We start from the raw sequence: 14,066 nt of genomic DNA on the forward strand, positions 1-14,066 counted from the left end.
GGGGTTCATAAATTGAAAGAAAATCTTACGTTCTTCTCTACATCAATGAGATGATCTTTGAGGCGGAGCAGCTCAGCAGTGGCTGACCCACGACCCCTGTCACCCCCTGAGTGCTGCTGGGAGTGGTTTTCTTCCTCCTGCTGCTGACGCAGAGCAGACACTGTCTGGTGAGCCTAAAGCAGAAAAAAAAAAACTTGATGCATAACAATTCACCAAAAAAACAGAGTGGAGAAAAGTGCGTTTTCAGTAGCAAGAATTTGTGTCCTTACAGATGCCAGCTCGGCACGTAGCGTAGTGCTTTGTGTGTTGCTCTCCTCCAGTTTCTTTTCCAGACTGGAGATTTTCTCCTCTTTAATCTTCATCGTCTGTTGGACTGTTTCCTCCAGCCTGGACTCCAGCAGCCTGTACCTGCTGACATACACACACACACACACACACACATAAAAGGAAATCAGTTGATTTCTACATTCTGAATAAGCTCTGCATATAAAATCATTTAAACCTGGAATAGGAGTGAAATATCATTGTGCTATGTGAGACGAAGCTACCTGTCCTCCAGTGTGTGCTCTTGCTGCAGTAGTTTTTCTCTGTTCAGTCCGATCTTTTCCAGTTCTTCATTGAGTCTCTCTAACTCAACACTCTGCTGCTGAACACTCAGCTTCTCTGACACCAAATCCTGCACACACAAAGCTCCATGTTACACAACTACAAAAATCTATACACACATCTACACTTTCATACAGCTGATAGAAGGCATACCAGGGCAGGTTAGTCTGAATGTTGGCTGGTATCAGTCTTTTATTAAATATTGTATATAAACCAGTTAGTGTTTTTTGCCTAATATGGAACAGTATGGTTGGATATGTATTTATAGTACAGCTGATGAAATTGAATCATTTCTAAAGACTTGTTGTGTGGTGAGGAAAAGATTTTTCTCTCTCACCTCTCTCAGTGTAGCCAAAGTTCTCTTGTCAATGGTTGCCTGTTTCTGCAGCTCCTTGTTCTCCCTCTCCAACTCCTTGGCTTTGACTGCCACCTCCTTCAGCCTATCCACTTCCTTACCAAGAGCTACACCCTCCTTCTCCACCGTAGCCAGCGTCCTGGCCTTCTCCTCCAGCTCTGTTTCTTTCCCCTCAAGCAGTGTTCTGATCCTCCAGCTCTCCTTCTCTAGGTGCTTCCTGCCCTTCTCCGACTGCTCCAGGTCCAGTTGGAGCTTCCTCCTCTCCTCGTCACCGTCCTCCCTCCTCTTCCGCTCCTCCTTCAGTTCCTCTACTTCCCTCCTTAGTTCCTCCTCTCTGCTCTGCGTCTCCTGCCTCTCTCTCTCTACCTCTTCCCTCTCCTCTTTGCTCCTTTCTATTTCCTCCTCTAAACGATGCTTCTCCTGGTTCAGAGTGGCTGAGTTCAGCTCCAGCCTCTCTGCCCTCTTCCTTTCTCTTTGTCCCTCCTCTCTTGCCTCCTCCAGCCTCCTCTGCAGCTCCTGCGTCTCTTTCTGTGCCTCCTTATGCTCCTCCTGCAGGGTGGCGAGGCGGGCGGACGAGGAGCGCAGGTTTTCCACGGAGCAGCGGAGGTCCAGGTTTTCTTTCGACAGCAGGCTGTTGTCTGCTTCTTGCGTCCCCAGTCGCTGGAGCTCCCGCTGTGCCTCCTCTGCCTCTCGCTTCAGCCTGTGAACCTCCTGCTCCAGGGAGAACACCTGCTTCTCTAGAGCCTCTGACCGCTCGCTGCATGCACGCAGAGACGCCACCTAAAGGTCAAATAGAGAAGTGTGTCTTATACAGTGACTTTTCTTTGCCATGAAGTGTGCATCATAAATAAAATGTGGATTACCTCTCTGTTTAGAGCTTCCCTGCTCCTCTCCAACCTCGCAGCATCCCTCTCCGCCTCCTCGCACCTTCCCGCCCTCTCCCTCAGCCTCTCTGCCTCCTCACTGGCTTGTTTGAGTTGAGTTTCCAAGCTGGCCAATCGGGAGCTGATGTCAGTGACGTTCTGGTGCATAAGGCGGTTCTCTGCCTCCACCTCGCGGACCCTCGCCTCACTGTTAGACTGAGCACGCTCACGGAGGGACTCCACCGCATCAGACAGGTGCTGCTTCTCACTCTCCAACTCTGAGATCTGATTGGAAGGTACAAGCAGAGGAGGGCATCAGCAAAGGACGCAGTTTGGTCTCTTATAACTAGCGTGAGCGAGTGTGTTTTCTACCTGTCTGTCTTTCTCTGCTCTCAGAGCGTGCATATCTCTCTCCAGTGTCTGTTTTTCCTTCAATATTTCCTCTCCGAGAGACTCCATGTCCTGATTGGTCAGCCTCTCCTGGTCCAGTAAGCCCTGGAGACGCTCCAACTATATAACAAACAAATAAACAAGACAAAGTGTTCCTCTCTGTAACAATTCAAATATATATTGTGTATTTTCTTCTTTGTACAAATAGCTTTAGGGCATGAAGGCCTCTTACCTTCTTGCTGAGGCCCTGGTTTTCCCTGTCCAGCTCCTGGGTGTGGAGCTGCTGCTCCTGCAGGAGGTGATTCTCCTCTTTCAGTCTCTCTATAGAGGCCTGCAGCTCCCGGTTCTCCTTCTCCAGCTTCAACACCCGACTGGAAACACACTCGTTCAGCTCGTGAACTAACGACTTCCGAGCTGCAGCGCAGAAGAAATACATCGGTTGGGACACACAGATAGAGGACAATAGAATAAACAGAGCAGAAAAGCTAAAAAGTGGGTGTCTCACTCTCGGTGTTAGTGTTGTCATGGTTCTTGGTCAGCTGTTCCAGCTCCCAGCCCAGATGAGCTGACTCATTCATACTCTGTTTCTGTCCGATCTCCAGCAGCATGTTCTCCTCCACCAGCTCCTCCAACCTCCGACGCTCATTGTCCCTCTCCTGCACAACACACACACACACACACACAAACACACACACATACAAGATTAGCAAATAGTAATGTCTCAAACCTAAAAACACACATGTATACAGGCTGAGACACATAAGCGGTTCACAGACATTTAGATACAGTAGGTGGTAGTCTGCTTTTTTGTCTTTTTAACAGGAAATGCCTTTAAAACAGAATATACATAACATTCTGTCTTGGAATAAATTGTTGATACTGAAAAGTAAATATATTAGTGTATGACTGTGATAGATGTGTAATACCATTTCCAGGTCATGTATTTTAGCTCGTAGCAACAGGTTGTCTTTCTCAAGCGTGTGCAGTTTATCACAGCGCCCTCTGGAGGCGGACAGCTGCTCCTCTAACAACACCTTTGTCTCCATTAGAGTCATGTTGTCCTCGCGAAGCTCCTGAATGACCGCACACACACACACACACACACACACAGACACAGACACAGACACACACAGACACACACAGACACACACACACACACACACACATTTTGAGTGGACTGCCACTGGCAGCTGCCAGGTCTGTCTGGTTTCATAGTGCATTTGTTTCTCCTCTATCAGCTGAAAGATTTATGAAGGGTTGGTAACAAGTTTAAGTATATATTCATGCATATCAGAGTCCAATAATCCCCCTTATGTTCATGCTGTAATGTAGATAATAGATAATTATGTAGATGATAACATACAGATAATGAAAAATATGTACATTATAGAAATATACCAAAAACATGACCAGGTATGACACTGATGTGTGTGAAGTTGTGTTTGTACCTCCACTCTGGTCTTGTAGAAGTGAACGTCATTGAGCTTCTCTTTACATCTGGTGAGTTCAGTCTCCAGTCGGTCGACGCGGGCCGCTCTCTCTCTCAGCGAGTCTACCTCGTCCCGGTACGCTCGCACCGAACGAGCCTCACAAGACAGCGACTGGTTCTGAACCACACACACACACACACACACACACACACACACACACACACACACACACACAAACATGAATGCCTCTTCATTTTCAATTTCATTTGTTCCCTAACTCTAACCTAAGCCTAATACTAACTTGACCATTAATTTAACGTTTTCTCAGCATTCAGGATGAGGGACATTGTCATTTCACAGCAGAAAATTGCCACTAACTGATGCCAAACCCTGTCTAGAATCTTAGACTAACACCACGCAGCCTAATCTGCTTTTCTGTTCTTTTTAAAATAATTTCCTCTGATAAAACACACAAGCAAAACAGAACTGACATTCCTAATGATAAAGCAGTGCTGACCTCTTGTTTCAGTCTCTGTAACTCCTGATCCAGACGCTCCACTTCATGTTTTGAATCCATCAGCTGTTCTGTCTTCTCCTCCCTGAGCACACACACACACACACACACACACACACACACACACACACACACACACACACACACACACACACACACACACACACACACACACACACACACACACACACACACACACACACAAATTACAGGTCAGCTTCAATTAAAAATGTTACAATCCATCATTATGTTGTATAATCAGCCCCACACCCTGGTAATGCCTGGATAAGTTGACAGCAAATGAAGAGTTTGACAACTGAACATAATAAGGTTGGAGAAAAGTACTGAAGACTTTGTTTTAATATATCTAGGTAAACAAATCTAGACAGTGTATTGAGCAAAATGACTTTCAGTTGCTGTGTGTGCAGTGTGTGTTTATAGGTAATCTCTAAATAGATGGATCCTCTATGTGATTATACTGTAGATTTATCAGAACTAGACAGCATAATAAGCCAAGTTGGTTGTATAATGACTTCCAGCTGCAGCTTGCATCACCACGGTTCAGCCTTTAACCAGTGATAGCCACAGAAACGTTTTGGTCAACTCTGATGGGCAAACAGTACGTAATGAGCTGTATGAGCTGGCAGATTTGTTTGCCATGAAACACCGATTTTAAAACAATTAAGTAGACATTCAGTTTCTAACTTTCTCTAGACTTATGTCCACAGTAAGTCATAAAAGACTCACAGTTCTTGTCTGTATCTGCGGAGTTTGGCCTTGGTATCAGCAAGTTCCACAGACAGATGCTGCTTCTCCTCTTTGGTCAGTCCAGTGACAGTCACGGCCGACCCTCCGTTGTTCAGTGTCACACCTCCGGACGACTGCCCACGCTCCGGGCTGCTCATGCCCAGGGACCTGCACCCTTCCTGGGGCTGTTGACTGGACAGGTAGTCCCTCTCTTGGGTCAGATCCACAATCACCTGGAAGGTATAGGAGTTTTGCGAAATTTACTTTTAGGATTAGGCCTTATTTGGGCCTTATCATGCTTACATTTTGCTCTCAACAATTCTGTCAACAGACAATATTTAATGTCCTTAATTTAGACCAATTTCTAGACAAAAATGTCATATTATTCAGTACTTCCCACAGAATAGTGTGTTACAGTTTGAAACGCCATCACAACATGACAAATGTGCGTTAATTATATTATCATATATCAAATATTATCCTTTTATATCAATTATGAAACACATGTGACCAAACCATATGTCCGATAACATTTGGAAAGTCTAGAAGAGCCACACGATTAAATTATTTTATCCCCATTCAAGTCAGCAGAGAGCTAACCAGAAGTTATCCAGCTGAAGTCTCTGGTGTGCATGCTCTGCCCATATAGCATGTGCAGTATGCATTCATCCAGCCAGCATGTGAATGTCAAACCCGACACCGGAATTAAAAACTCTGTATAGTGTTAAATACAGCAAGATTTATCTGACGGTGATGGGCTTAATCAGCGTTGTGTAAACTCGTTTGGTAAGGGCTTGAATGTAACGGACATTCATTTATATGTAAAAGTTCTGCAGTGCAGGTTTAATAAAATGCCAGCATCAGCCACATTTATTGGAGAAGTGGTTGTTGTGGAGTCTCCGTACCTCACTGGCCTTGTCTCTCTGGTCAATCAGTTGCCGTAGCGACACAGCCATGCTGCGGGACAAAGGTTCCAGCTCGTCCTGTGTGAGCTCTGCTCCTTCCTCCATCCAGGACAGGTCGAGAACATTCATCTGGTTATGAGTCACCTGCAGCAACACACACACACAAAATATAATGTTGTCAAATGTGGCACAAATTAGATGTTGTAACCGTTTCCAACAGTTAGGATACATACATGTCATGTAGTGTGTATACAGTAACACAAAAACTACTGTATTCAACTGCTAAAGTGACTTTATTGCTCCAAGCAGTCTGACAACAGCACATGTTAACTACTCTGTATGTTCATTCTAGCAGTTTATGTCTATGAGTAAAATATTAAAAGCAGAGATGTTAAACCAGATGGAACAGTTGAAATGATCTGCATGTTTACGCTCATTACCCTGTAACTCAGCTTGACTTGTTTGACATATTTGGAAACCTCGGGATCTTACCAGGAAGTTCAAATAATGAAGTTCTGTGAGCTTGAATAATGCTCATCTACACAGAGACAGTGACAGATTCTTCAAAGTGTCAGAGTTGAAGTAGGTAACTAGCATGGTGACACGGTTAGTCTGATGGCTGCTTTGAAATAAATGAACAAGCTTTCTGAAAACAGGAAGGAGCTTTATTAACTATCACATTCAGAATGCACGATCATTGAATAGATTAGTGTTGACTACGCTGTTATTGTTCTCTTATCTATGTCAGCTGATGACAAAAGCATTACAGCTTTTTACAGAGATTTCAACCATGTCTCACAGTCTTCATGTGCAAATGGAGTTTACTCGGTTGTGACCTAAGTACATGACCTAAGTGTGGAACTTCCCTTACATGATAACAAGAGAAACTACAGGAACAGCCATAAGGTCACACATCTGCCCCATTAACTTGTACAGGGTGAATCTGGTTTCGGTATCGGTAGGGGTCTGGTGGACATCTTCACATCAACCCACATATCAAGTTCACAGGTTAACAGGAAGAGGATGTTGAGCTGCCACAGCATACAGGAAACCCACTAACACAGACCGATATTCTGATTTGAACTCCACTAAAACCCACCATATACCTTAAACAAACATAACAGATCAGTGATGATAAACCTCCCACACAGCAGAGAGGAAGAGGACAGTGAGCTGCAGCAGCTGTAAGGAGCCATGATTTAAGACCAGGAAGGACCATCACCCAGTGAGACTCCTTTAAGTGACTGGACCGTGGGCTAGATTGTCAAAACATGGGAGAAGAGGTGGTGTGTGATGTCATCATGACATCACATGTGACAGCTATGGGAAACAGTACATCAGTAAAACAGCCACTCAGGACAAGAGACTGAATGAGCACCTGCAGCAGACATCAGCTGTCTGTGAACACCCGACTGAACCACTCTTCAACAAATTAAAAAACATTTTAATGCCACACAGAATGCAGTTTAACACCTTTTTCAAGGTCCTACTGGACAAAAATGATGGAAAAGCACTAGGGATAATTATTAGTACGTTATATTATATTATATTTATATTACATTTCTGTCAGTACTTTTAAGTTCCATATTTAGGTCATGTGGTGGCAACAGAGCAATCTCTATTACATCTAAACAAACTCTTTTCGCTGATGAAGACCACAGGATGCGGTTGACAGCACCAGAAAACCTAGCAAGGTACTCGAGTCAAGTAAATCTTGTCTCAAGTACCCTGAATGAAGATTATTTTGTCAAATTACTTCTAGTCTTTTCAGTTTGGATCATGGTTAAACGTCACTGGTTTATTTCTGTCATAGGCTGTACTAGCACTGAGCTCTACTCACCTCCTGGATGTGAGAGACGATGGCTGCCTGGGTCTCAATATCCAGCAGCTTGATCTTCTCTATCATCTCCTCCTTACGCTCACACTGAGCACACACACACACACACACACACACACACACACACACACACACACACACAAATAAAGGAGGAAATTAAAAAAGGTCATAAAAATGTGTAATGTGCAAGTTGTTAATATATCTGTATTTTAATTGATGTCAGCAGAAGGGGATTACGGGAAAGAAGTGGTGTGACGTAAAATGCGAGTTTGTTTGGCACATGTTTATTTGACTGGAGTGGAGAAAGAGTTGTTTTGTACAACATCAACAACATTTTCATGTGCCTCTATCCACCACTCACTCCCTCCCTCTCTCCCTCCGTCTTTCAATTCCCTCCCTCATGACCTTCCTCTTTCCTGGAACCAGTAGAACCAGAACAGGTAGGGAGCGAGACAAAAGAAGGGAAGAGAGAGGGAGGGAGAGAGAGGGAGGGAAGTTAGGAAGGAGAGAGTGAGGAAGGGTGAAACAGAGCAGCCGTGGGCAAAGGAAAACAAGAGAAGGTAAGATGAAAAACTGTTTGGTGGGTTGAGAAAGAGCCATGGGAGACAAAAAAAAAAAAAAAAAAAAAGAGTTGAGCAGACAGACAAACAAAGAGGGAAACCACCTGTGCCCCCACCTCCCGCATGACTGGCCCCTCCTCTTTAATTTCTCCAGGTAACCCAATTAACTCTTAACTCACCATGTCTGACTAAATCTTATATCCTCCTATATTCCTGACAAAAAAACATTTCAATAACTAAAAGTGTTTTTCAGAATAAACTGGTTTATACTCTAGTTTGGGTCACATCATGAATTGTTTTATTTATTTATGAACTATTTAAACAATTGTGCCTTTGAGCGAGGCTCTTAGATCTTACACTGAGTTGCTCATACTTGCTACATTTTCATTGAATAGAAGCATAAACCTGTTGGCTGTTAGTGTCGTAAACCATTGTTTTTTCAATCCTGCAGTCACACTCACTTCCAGTCCCACCCTGCACCACAGTAGGCACATTGAACAGCTGTGCTCAGACATGCAAAACTAAACAGACACTAAAACACTTCCTGGGACAGACTGGGTGGTACAGTAAGCTCCCGTGTTTGGGTGCACGTGTGTGTGTGTGTGTGTGTGTGTGTGTTTGTGTGAATATGTGTTACCTGGACAGCACAGCCTAGTACCAGCAACAAAAGTCTTTTCAGCTCTTCCATGCTCCTAGCTGGGGGCGGGGGGAGATGACAAAAACACACATATATTTTTTTCCTGCAGTATATACAAAGTGCATCAAATGCAAAGAATGTATTAACAGTGTTAGTGTGTGGGTGTAAAACTACAAAGGCACAACAAGAATAAAAGTCACATAGATGAGCGATATCACACCTCAGGCGGTGTTAGACTATATTATGCAATAGTTAACATTTCACTGCTGACTAACCTGGCTTTTGTCATTCGCTGAACATTTCAGTTCACATTAGTTCAACTCTACAGAGATACAGACAAAACTATACAGTGAAGTATACAGTACAACTTCTGCCGCAATGACAGACAGGCTCAGTGTAGACCTGCTATCATTACACACTGCCTGTACCAACACTGTACGTTTAAAGCAATGTCCTCCTTCTGATTAAAAATGTAAAGAATAAGGGTATAAGGACACAGATGTTGCCCACTGTTCTTCATGCAAAAAGCCTAGTAGCCTTATATTGTTTGTTACAACTGAGAAAACATCACCAAATATCAAAAAAATAAAATTTCCTGATCATGGTGCAGAGAATTAAATAAAAATCTAACTGTATATTTGATCAACCACTCTGGTTACACTGTTTAATTGCCAGCAGCTCTTTACACTTTTCTCACTTTAACAGGAAAAGCTGACTGATGTTCATAATGTTTGAATGAGGGTAGTGGAACTATATGGGCTTGGTCAACAACAGGGTGTGTGATATGCGGGGAGTGTGTGTGTGTTACCTGATATGGGATCCTTGGCAATGCAGAGAATGTTTGGAAGCGGCATGACTATTAACTGCTGTAATGTGTCCTGTAACAGAGCAGAGGGGATGGGGGTGGCGGGGCAGAGAGAGAGAGACAAGACTTCACTTATTAAAAGACTTTTGAGCAAGACAAACTATTATCTAGTAGCTGCTCCTCTGTTGACTGAGTGCGGTCACACTATCTGCAGGTGATGTTCTTGTTTTTATGAGAGTTACTCAGCATTGATCAAAACACATTTTGTAGAAATGAATCAAAGTCCAGCTTCCAACTGACCCAGACATGTGTGCCTACGTGTTTGTGTGTGTGTGTGCATGTGTGCACAGGCGAGCAGCCAACAGGAAACACACCGCTGTCGACAAAGAGAGTGTGTGAGTGTATGTGCGACTCAGGAAAGAAACGGCCCGCTAGGAGGGAATACTTTCCATTCCAGAATATCCTCTCCTCCTGCCTCCCAAAAAAACACACCTGATTGTCCAGACGGGACAAGAAAATTCAATATTTTATGTTTATGCCAGACAAATAAACTCCAGCTAACTGTAATGAATCAAATGCACTGACGCTAAGAGTGTTGGAGAGGCAGAGGAGCTGTTTGTTTTGAAATGAGGAAACATGAGGGGATTAAGGTCACATAGGAAGACATTAGGTTTAGAGAAAAGGACTCATGGGAGGTGACATGATGATTAACTCTGGCTGAGGAGAAGGGAAATGTACTGATGGAGGTGTGGAGTGTCTGTGTGTGTGCTGACTCTGAGTGTTTCTAGAGAAGGGAAGTGACTGTCAGCAGGGAAGGGCGGGCTGGAATAATGCTCACACACACACCTGCATGCTGTCTCATACACACCTTCCCAAAGTCCACATGTGACCCGTAATAGTGTTGCTATTCAGTCATTGCCATAGCTTCATGAGGTATAGGGCTCTCTCTGATCTAGAGTGTCACCTGCTAACCAGTCAAATAAATGCACTCTCAGCTTACACGACCGTTACAACTGAGCTGAGCTGCAGGGACAACGTCCAGGTAGTGTAATACCTGCAGATACTCTTACACTGGCCTATACACCAGCAGGTAAGGTGATAGCCGAACAGTCCCCCCCCCCTCACACACACACACACAGTACAGTGTGAATAAAACATGTGAGCTGACTACCAAATGTCTTTAAGGTAGAGCAGCTGAAACCTATGGTCAGTCTGGAAGCACTGACATTAAGTTTTAGTTTCATACAAAAACATGACAGATGATGTCAAAGAAACCCATTAACTAACCGCTGAAGATACTCTGCTAGAACAAGTGAGAGTGAAGTCTTTCGATTCTTTGCACGAGTGGGACAAAAAGTGTAACATTTGGTCTAACAGCGGCACCAGAGGAGGGAACATGTTTGTCAGGCTCACCTCTACAATGTCAGACTTGGTGCTAATCTATTTACTCTAAGCTGGACTCAACAAACAGTTGTACTTCAGCTCAGCTGTGTGTTAGCTTTAATGCTAATATTAACAAGTGAATGTTTGTCATTAGTTTTAATAGGTACCTGCCATTAAAGATGCCCTGTGGAGCTTTCTTATTAACAAACAGAAGTTATGTTTGCATGGACATAATCCATCCAAATAATCAAGTGTTGATTATTTCAAGCTTGCAACAACTGAAACAATGTTACCACTGTTGACCTTAGTGTTGCTATGGCCTACGTTTCCCACACTAGCTCAGGCAGAACTGTCTGTGTGGCTTTGTCAGTAGAGGCTGCATGAACATGAGAGCATTATGGAACACAGATGCTGGAGGTGCTGTTGCAAAGACGGCTCTCCTGGGGAAAACATATCACTTAGAAAAGGACCACAAGGTCGCAGGGTGCACAGGAGGTTTGTCTGCACTTAATAGTGGTAAAGCGCACTCGTAAATGACAAAACAATGGACAAGATGGAGAACGGGTCTTTCCCAGAGGATCATCTTTAACTATGGCCGTTTAGAAGATGACGTCACCTCTAAAATCAATGCTGCTCTACTTCATGTCTGATGTATGACAGTAGTAGTTGGGGACAACTCATAAAGACATTGGGAATCTTAGTCAGTGGAACACAAACAGCCTTTTCTAAGTCTACTGTAGTGTTTTTTTTAGAAACTCGTGAATCAGATGTTAACGATGGATCAATGCTACTAGTCACCAATACTCAATTCTTGCAAACTCTTTACATCAGCTGGTTGTTTGACAGACAGACTTCCACAACATTACATAATAATAATAATACATCAACATACATGTAATAGATGTCAGCTGTTAAATGTGTATCTTTTCTCATTTACTGTGAGAAATATGCAGGTATTATTTTGGTGCATGTTTTATTTTTCAGTCTACACAAACTGAACACTAACACAATGTGAACTCTATCTTTCACCAAGAGTGTGTGCGTGTGTACTATTGCTAGCTCAGATCTATAGATATTCTCCTGCGGCAACATCACCAGCAGGATCTAACACTTAAAACTGACAAGAGATCAATATGTGCTGCTACACTGACCCATTTAGAGACACACACACACACACACACACACACACACACACACACATAAGGCCTAAATCCATGGCCCACTAACACACTGGGCTCACATTTCTAATCCGAGATCAATAAAATAGTGACAGCTAACAGGAGATCTGACTTTAACTGAGCCGCTGAGCTCCACAACTTTCTCTCCACTTCGACCGCTTTAAAATCCAAATCACATCCTGCTCCTCTCTCCTCTTAACTATCTGCTTCCGATGCCTTTAAAAGTTCATTTCAGTTAACTCGAGTCAAACTTACAGTACCAGTCAAAAGTTTGACACATCTTCTCGTTTATTTGAATTAGAAAGTGTTTTTGACTGGTACTGTATGCGTACAGCTCAATGTCACATTAACTGTTTCAATGGGCTTTACAGGCACACACTAAGCTCTCTGACTGGAAAGCACTTGTACTACTTTATACTGGGATAACATAAGACAGTAAACTGGATTTTGACTTATGACACACTGAAGAAGAAAAGCTGGCAGAAACATGCTAATTACAGTTCACTTTCACAGCTGTCAGGCATCCTGGTGACACTGTGATCTAAGACACAGACTGTTTAACTGTGACAGGGTATTACTCAGGGTTGTTCACATATACTGAACAGACTGGATGAATTTATGAAATGTGTAGGAATGAAAAAGTGTTGTGGAAAACTAAATGGTGGAAAATCTGGTCAGGTAGGAGTAGGAACGGCAATTACTGAGGAAATTACAAGGAATTGAAGGAAAAGGTGTTTTTATATGCTTCACATGTCAGGAGTGAGGAGCAAAACAAAGGTTTACAGCTGCACCAAAGTGGTGCAACGCAGAGCAAAAAGCTGATCATTTCCTGCTTAGTTTGCATCAGATTGTACTGAATTCTGTTAAGAATGATTCCACTAACTAAGAGGCAGACAAATGGGATTGAAATCAAAAATACTTGGCAGAGGTAATAACATTATATTAGAGCTGCAACAATTAGTTGATCAATTGATTTGCCAACTATTAAATATTCACCAACTATTTTGATAATTGATTATCATTTGAAGTCATTTTTTTAAGAAAAAATGTCCAAATTCTCTGATTCCAGCTTTCAAATGTGAATATTTTCTGATTTCTTTAGTCCTCTATGACAGCAAACGTCTGGCTTGTGGACTGTTGGTCAAATGACAGAAGACATTTGAGGACGTACCCTTGGGCTTTGGGAAACAGTGATCAACATTTTTCACCATTTTCTGACATTATATATCAAAACAACTAATCAATTAAATGAGGAAATAACTGTCAGATTAATTGATAATGAAAATAATTGTTAGTTAATTACAAATGTGGTTAAATCTCAATGAAGAACAGACGATAAGTAGCCCTGTGCTTTATGAAAGATTCTGTGAAATACTGCAGCTACAGTAAAAACAACATATTTTATGAAAGGAAAAGAATTCATCACTTTATTTTCATTTCATTTTTCTACTAATCTGTCTATCTAGGTTTGCATCAGATGTAACAATTTTCCTGTAAAATATTAAAAGACCTCCTGCTAAAAATAACTCATTGGTTCTTGATAACACTAGTTTGTGAATTAGCAGAGCTAAAGCTTGCGACAGTCTTTTCAGGTTGAATGACAGCTCCTGACAGAAATCCTGAGTATATATACCGTCGTGCTGGGAAACAGTTAGTGAACTGTTAGGAGGGCTCGGAGTTTTCAAAGGAAGTCAGACACAAACAGGGAGACAAAGTGAAGGCTCATTCCTTCCTCCATAGTAACTCCTCTTCTTTCCTTTCTTTCTTTTCTTCTCTTGACACAGGGAACATTAGCACTCTGTCTCTCCCCTGTAAGCCAGTTGTTGCCCTCTAACCATTCAAAGAGGTGATGACGC

At 42.7% G+C, this 14,066-nt stretch overlaps 1 protein-coding gene across 2 annotated transcripts in view; it reads right to left on the reverse strand.

Moving 5' to 3' along the window:
• ccdc88c (coiled-coil domain containing 88C) overlaps positions 1 to 14,066 on the reverse strand; it is a 46,255-nt gene that overhangs the window by 18,317 nt on the left and 13,872 nt on the right. For both annotated transcript variants that reach the window (XM_044374770.1, XM_044374771.1), the window contains exons 4-19: positions 9,653 to 9,722; positions 8,845 to 8,903; positions 7,651 to 7,734; positions 5,811 to 5,954; positions 4,906 to 5,138; positions 4,162 to 4,243; positions 3,663 to 3,821; positions 3,141 to 3,287; positions 2,720 to 2,870; positions 2,447 to 2,628; positions 2,197 to 2,334; positions 1,825 to 2,109; positions 944 to 1,741; positions 549 to 676; positions 270 to 411; positions 30 to 173 (exon numbers count right to left, since the gene is read on the reverse strand). In XM_044374770.1, the coding sequence (XP_044230705.1) occupies positions 30 to 173; positions 270 to 411; positions 549 to 676; positions 944 to 1,741; positions 1,825 to 2,109; positions 2,197 to 2,334; positions 2,447 to 2,628; positions 2,720 to 2,870; positions 3,141 to 3,287; positions 3,663 to 3,821; positions 4,162 to 4,243; positions 4,906 to 5,138; positions 5,811 to 5,954; positions 7,651 to 7,734; positions 8,845 to 8,903; positions 9,653 to 9,722 (2,946 nt within the window). The remainder of the gene's footprint in view (positions 1 to 29; positions 174 to 269; positions 412 to 548; positions 677 to 943; positions 1,742 to 1,824; positions 2,110 to 2,196; positions 2,335 to 2,446; positions 2,629 to 2,719; positions 2,871 to 3,140; positions 3,288 to 3,662; positions 3,822 to 4,161; positions 4,244 to 4,905; positions 5,139 to 5,810; positions 5,955 to 7,650; positions 7,735 to 8,844; positions 8,904 to 9,652; positions 9,723 to 14,066) is intronic.

Source organism: Thunnus albacares, chromosome 15 (genome assembly GCF_914725855.1).
Source record: "Thunnus albacares chromosome 15, fThuAlb1.1, whole genome shotgun sequence".
NCBI lineage: Eukaryota > Metazoa > Chordata > Actinopteri > Scombriformes > Scombridae > Thunnus > Thunnus albacares.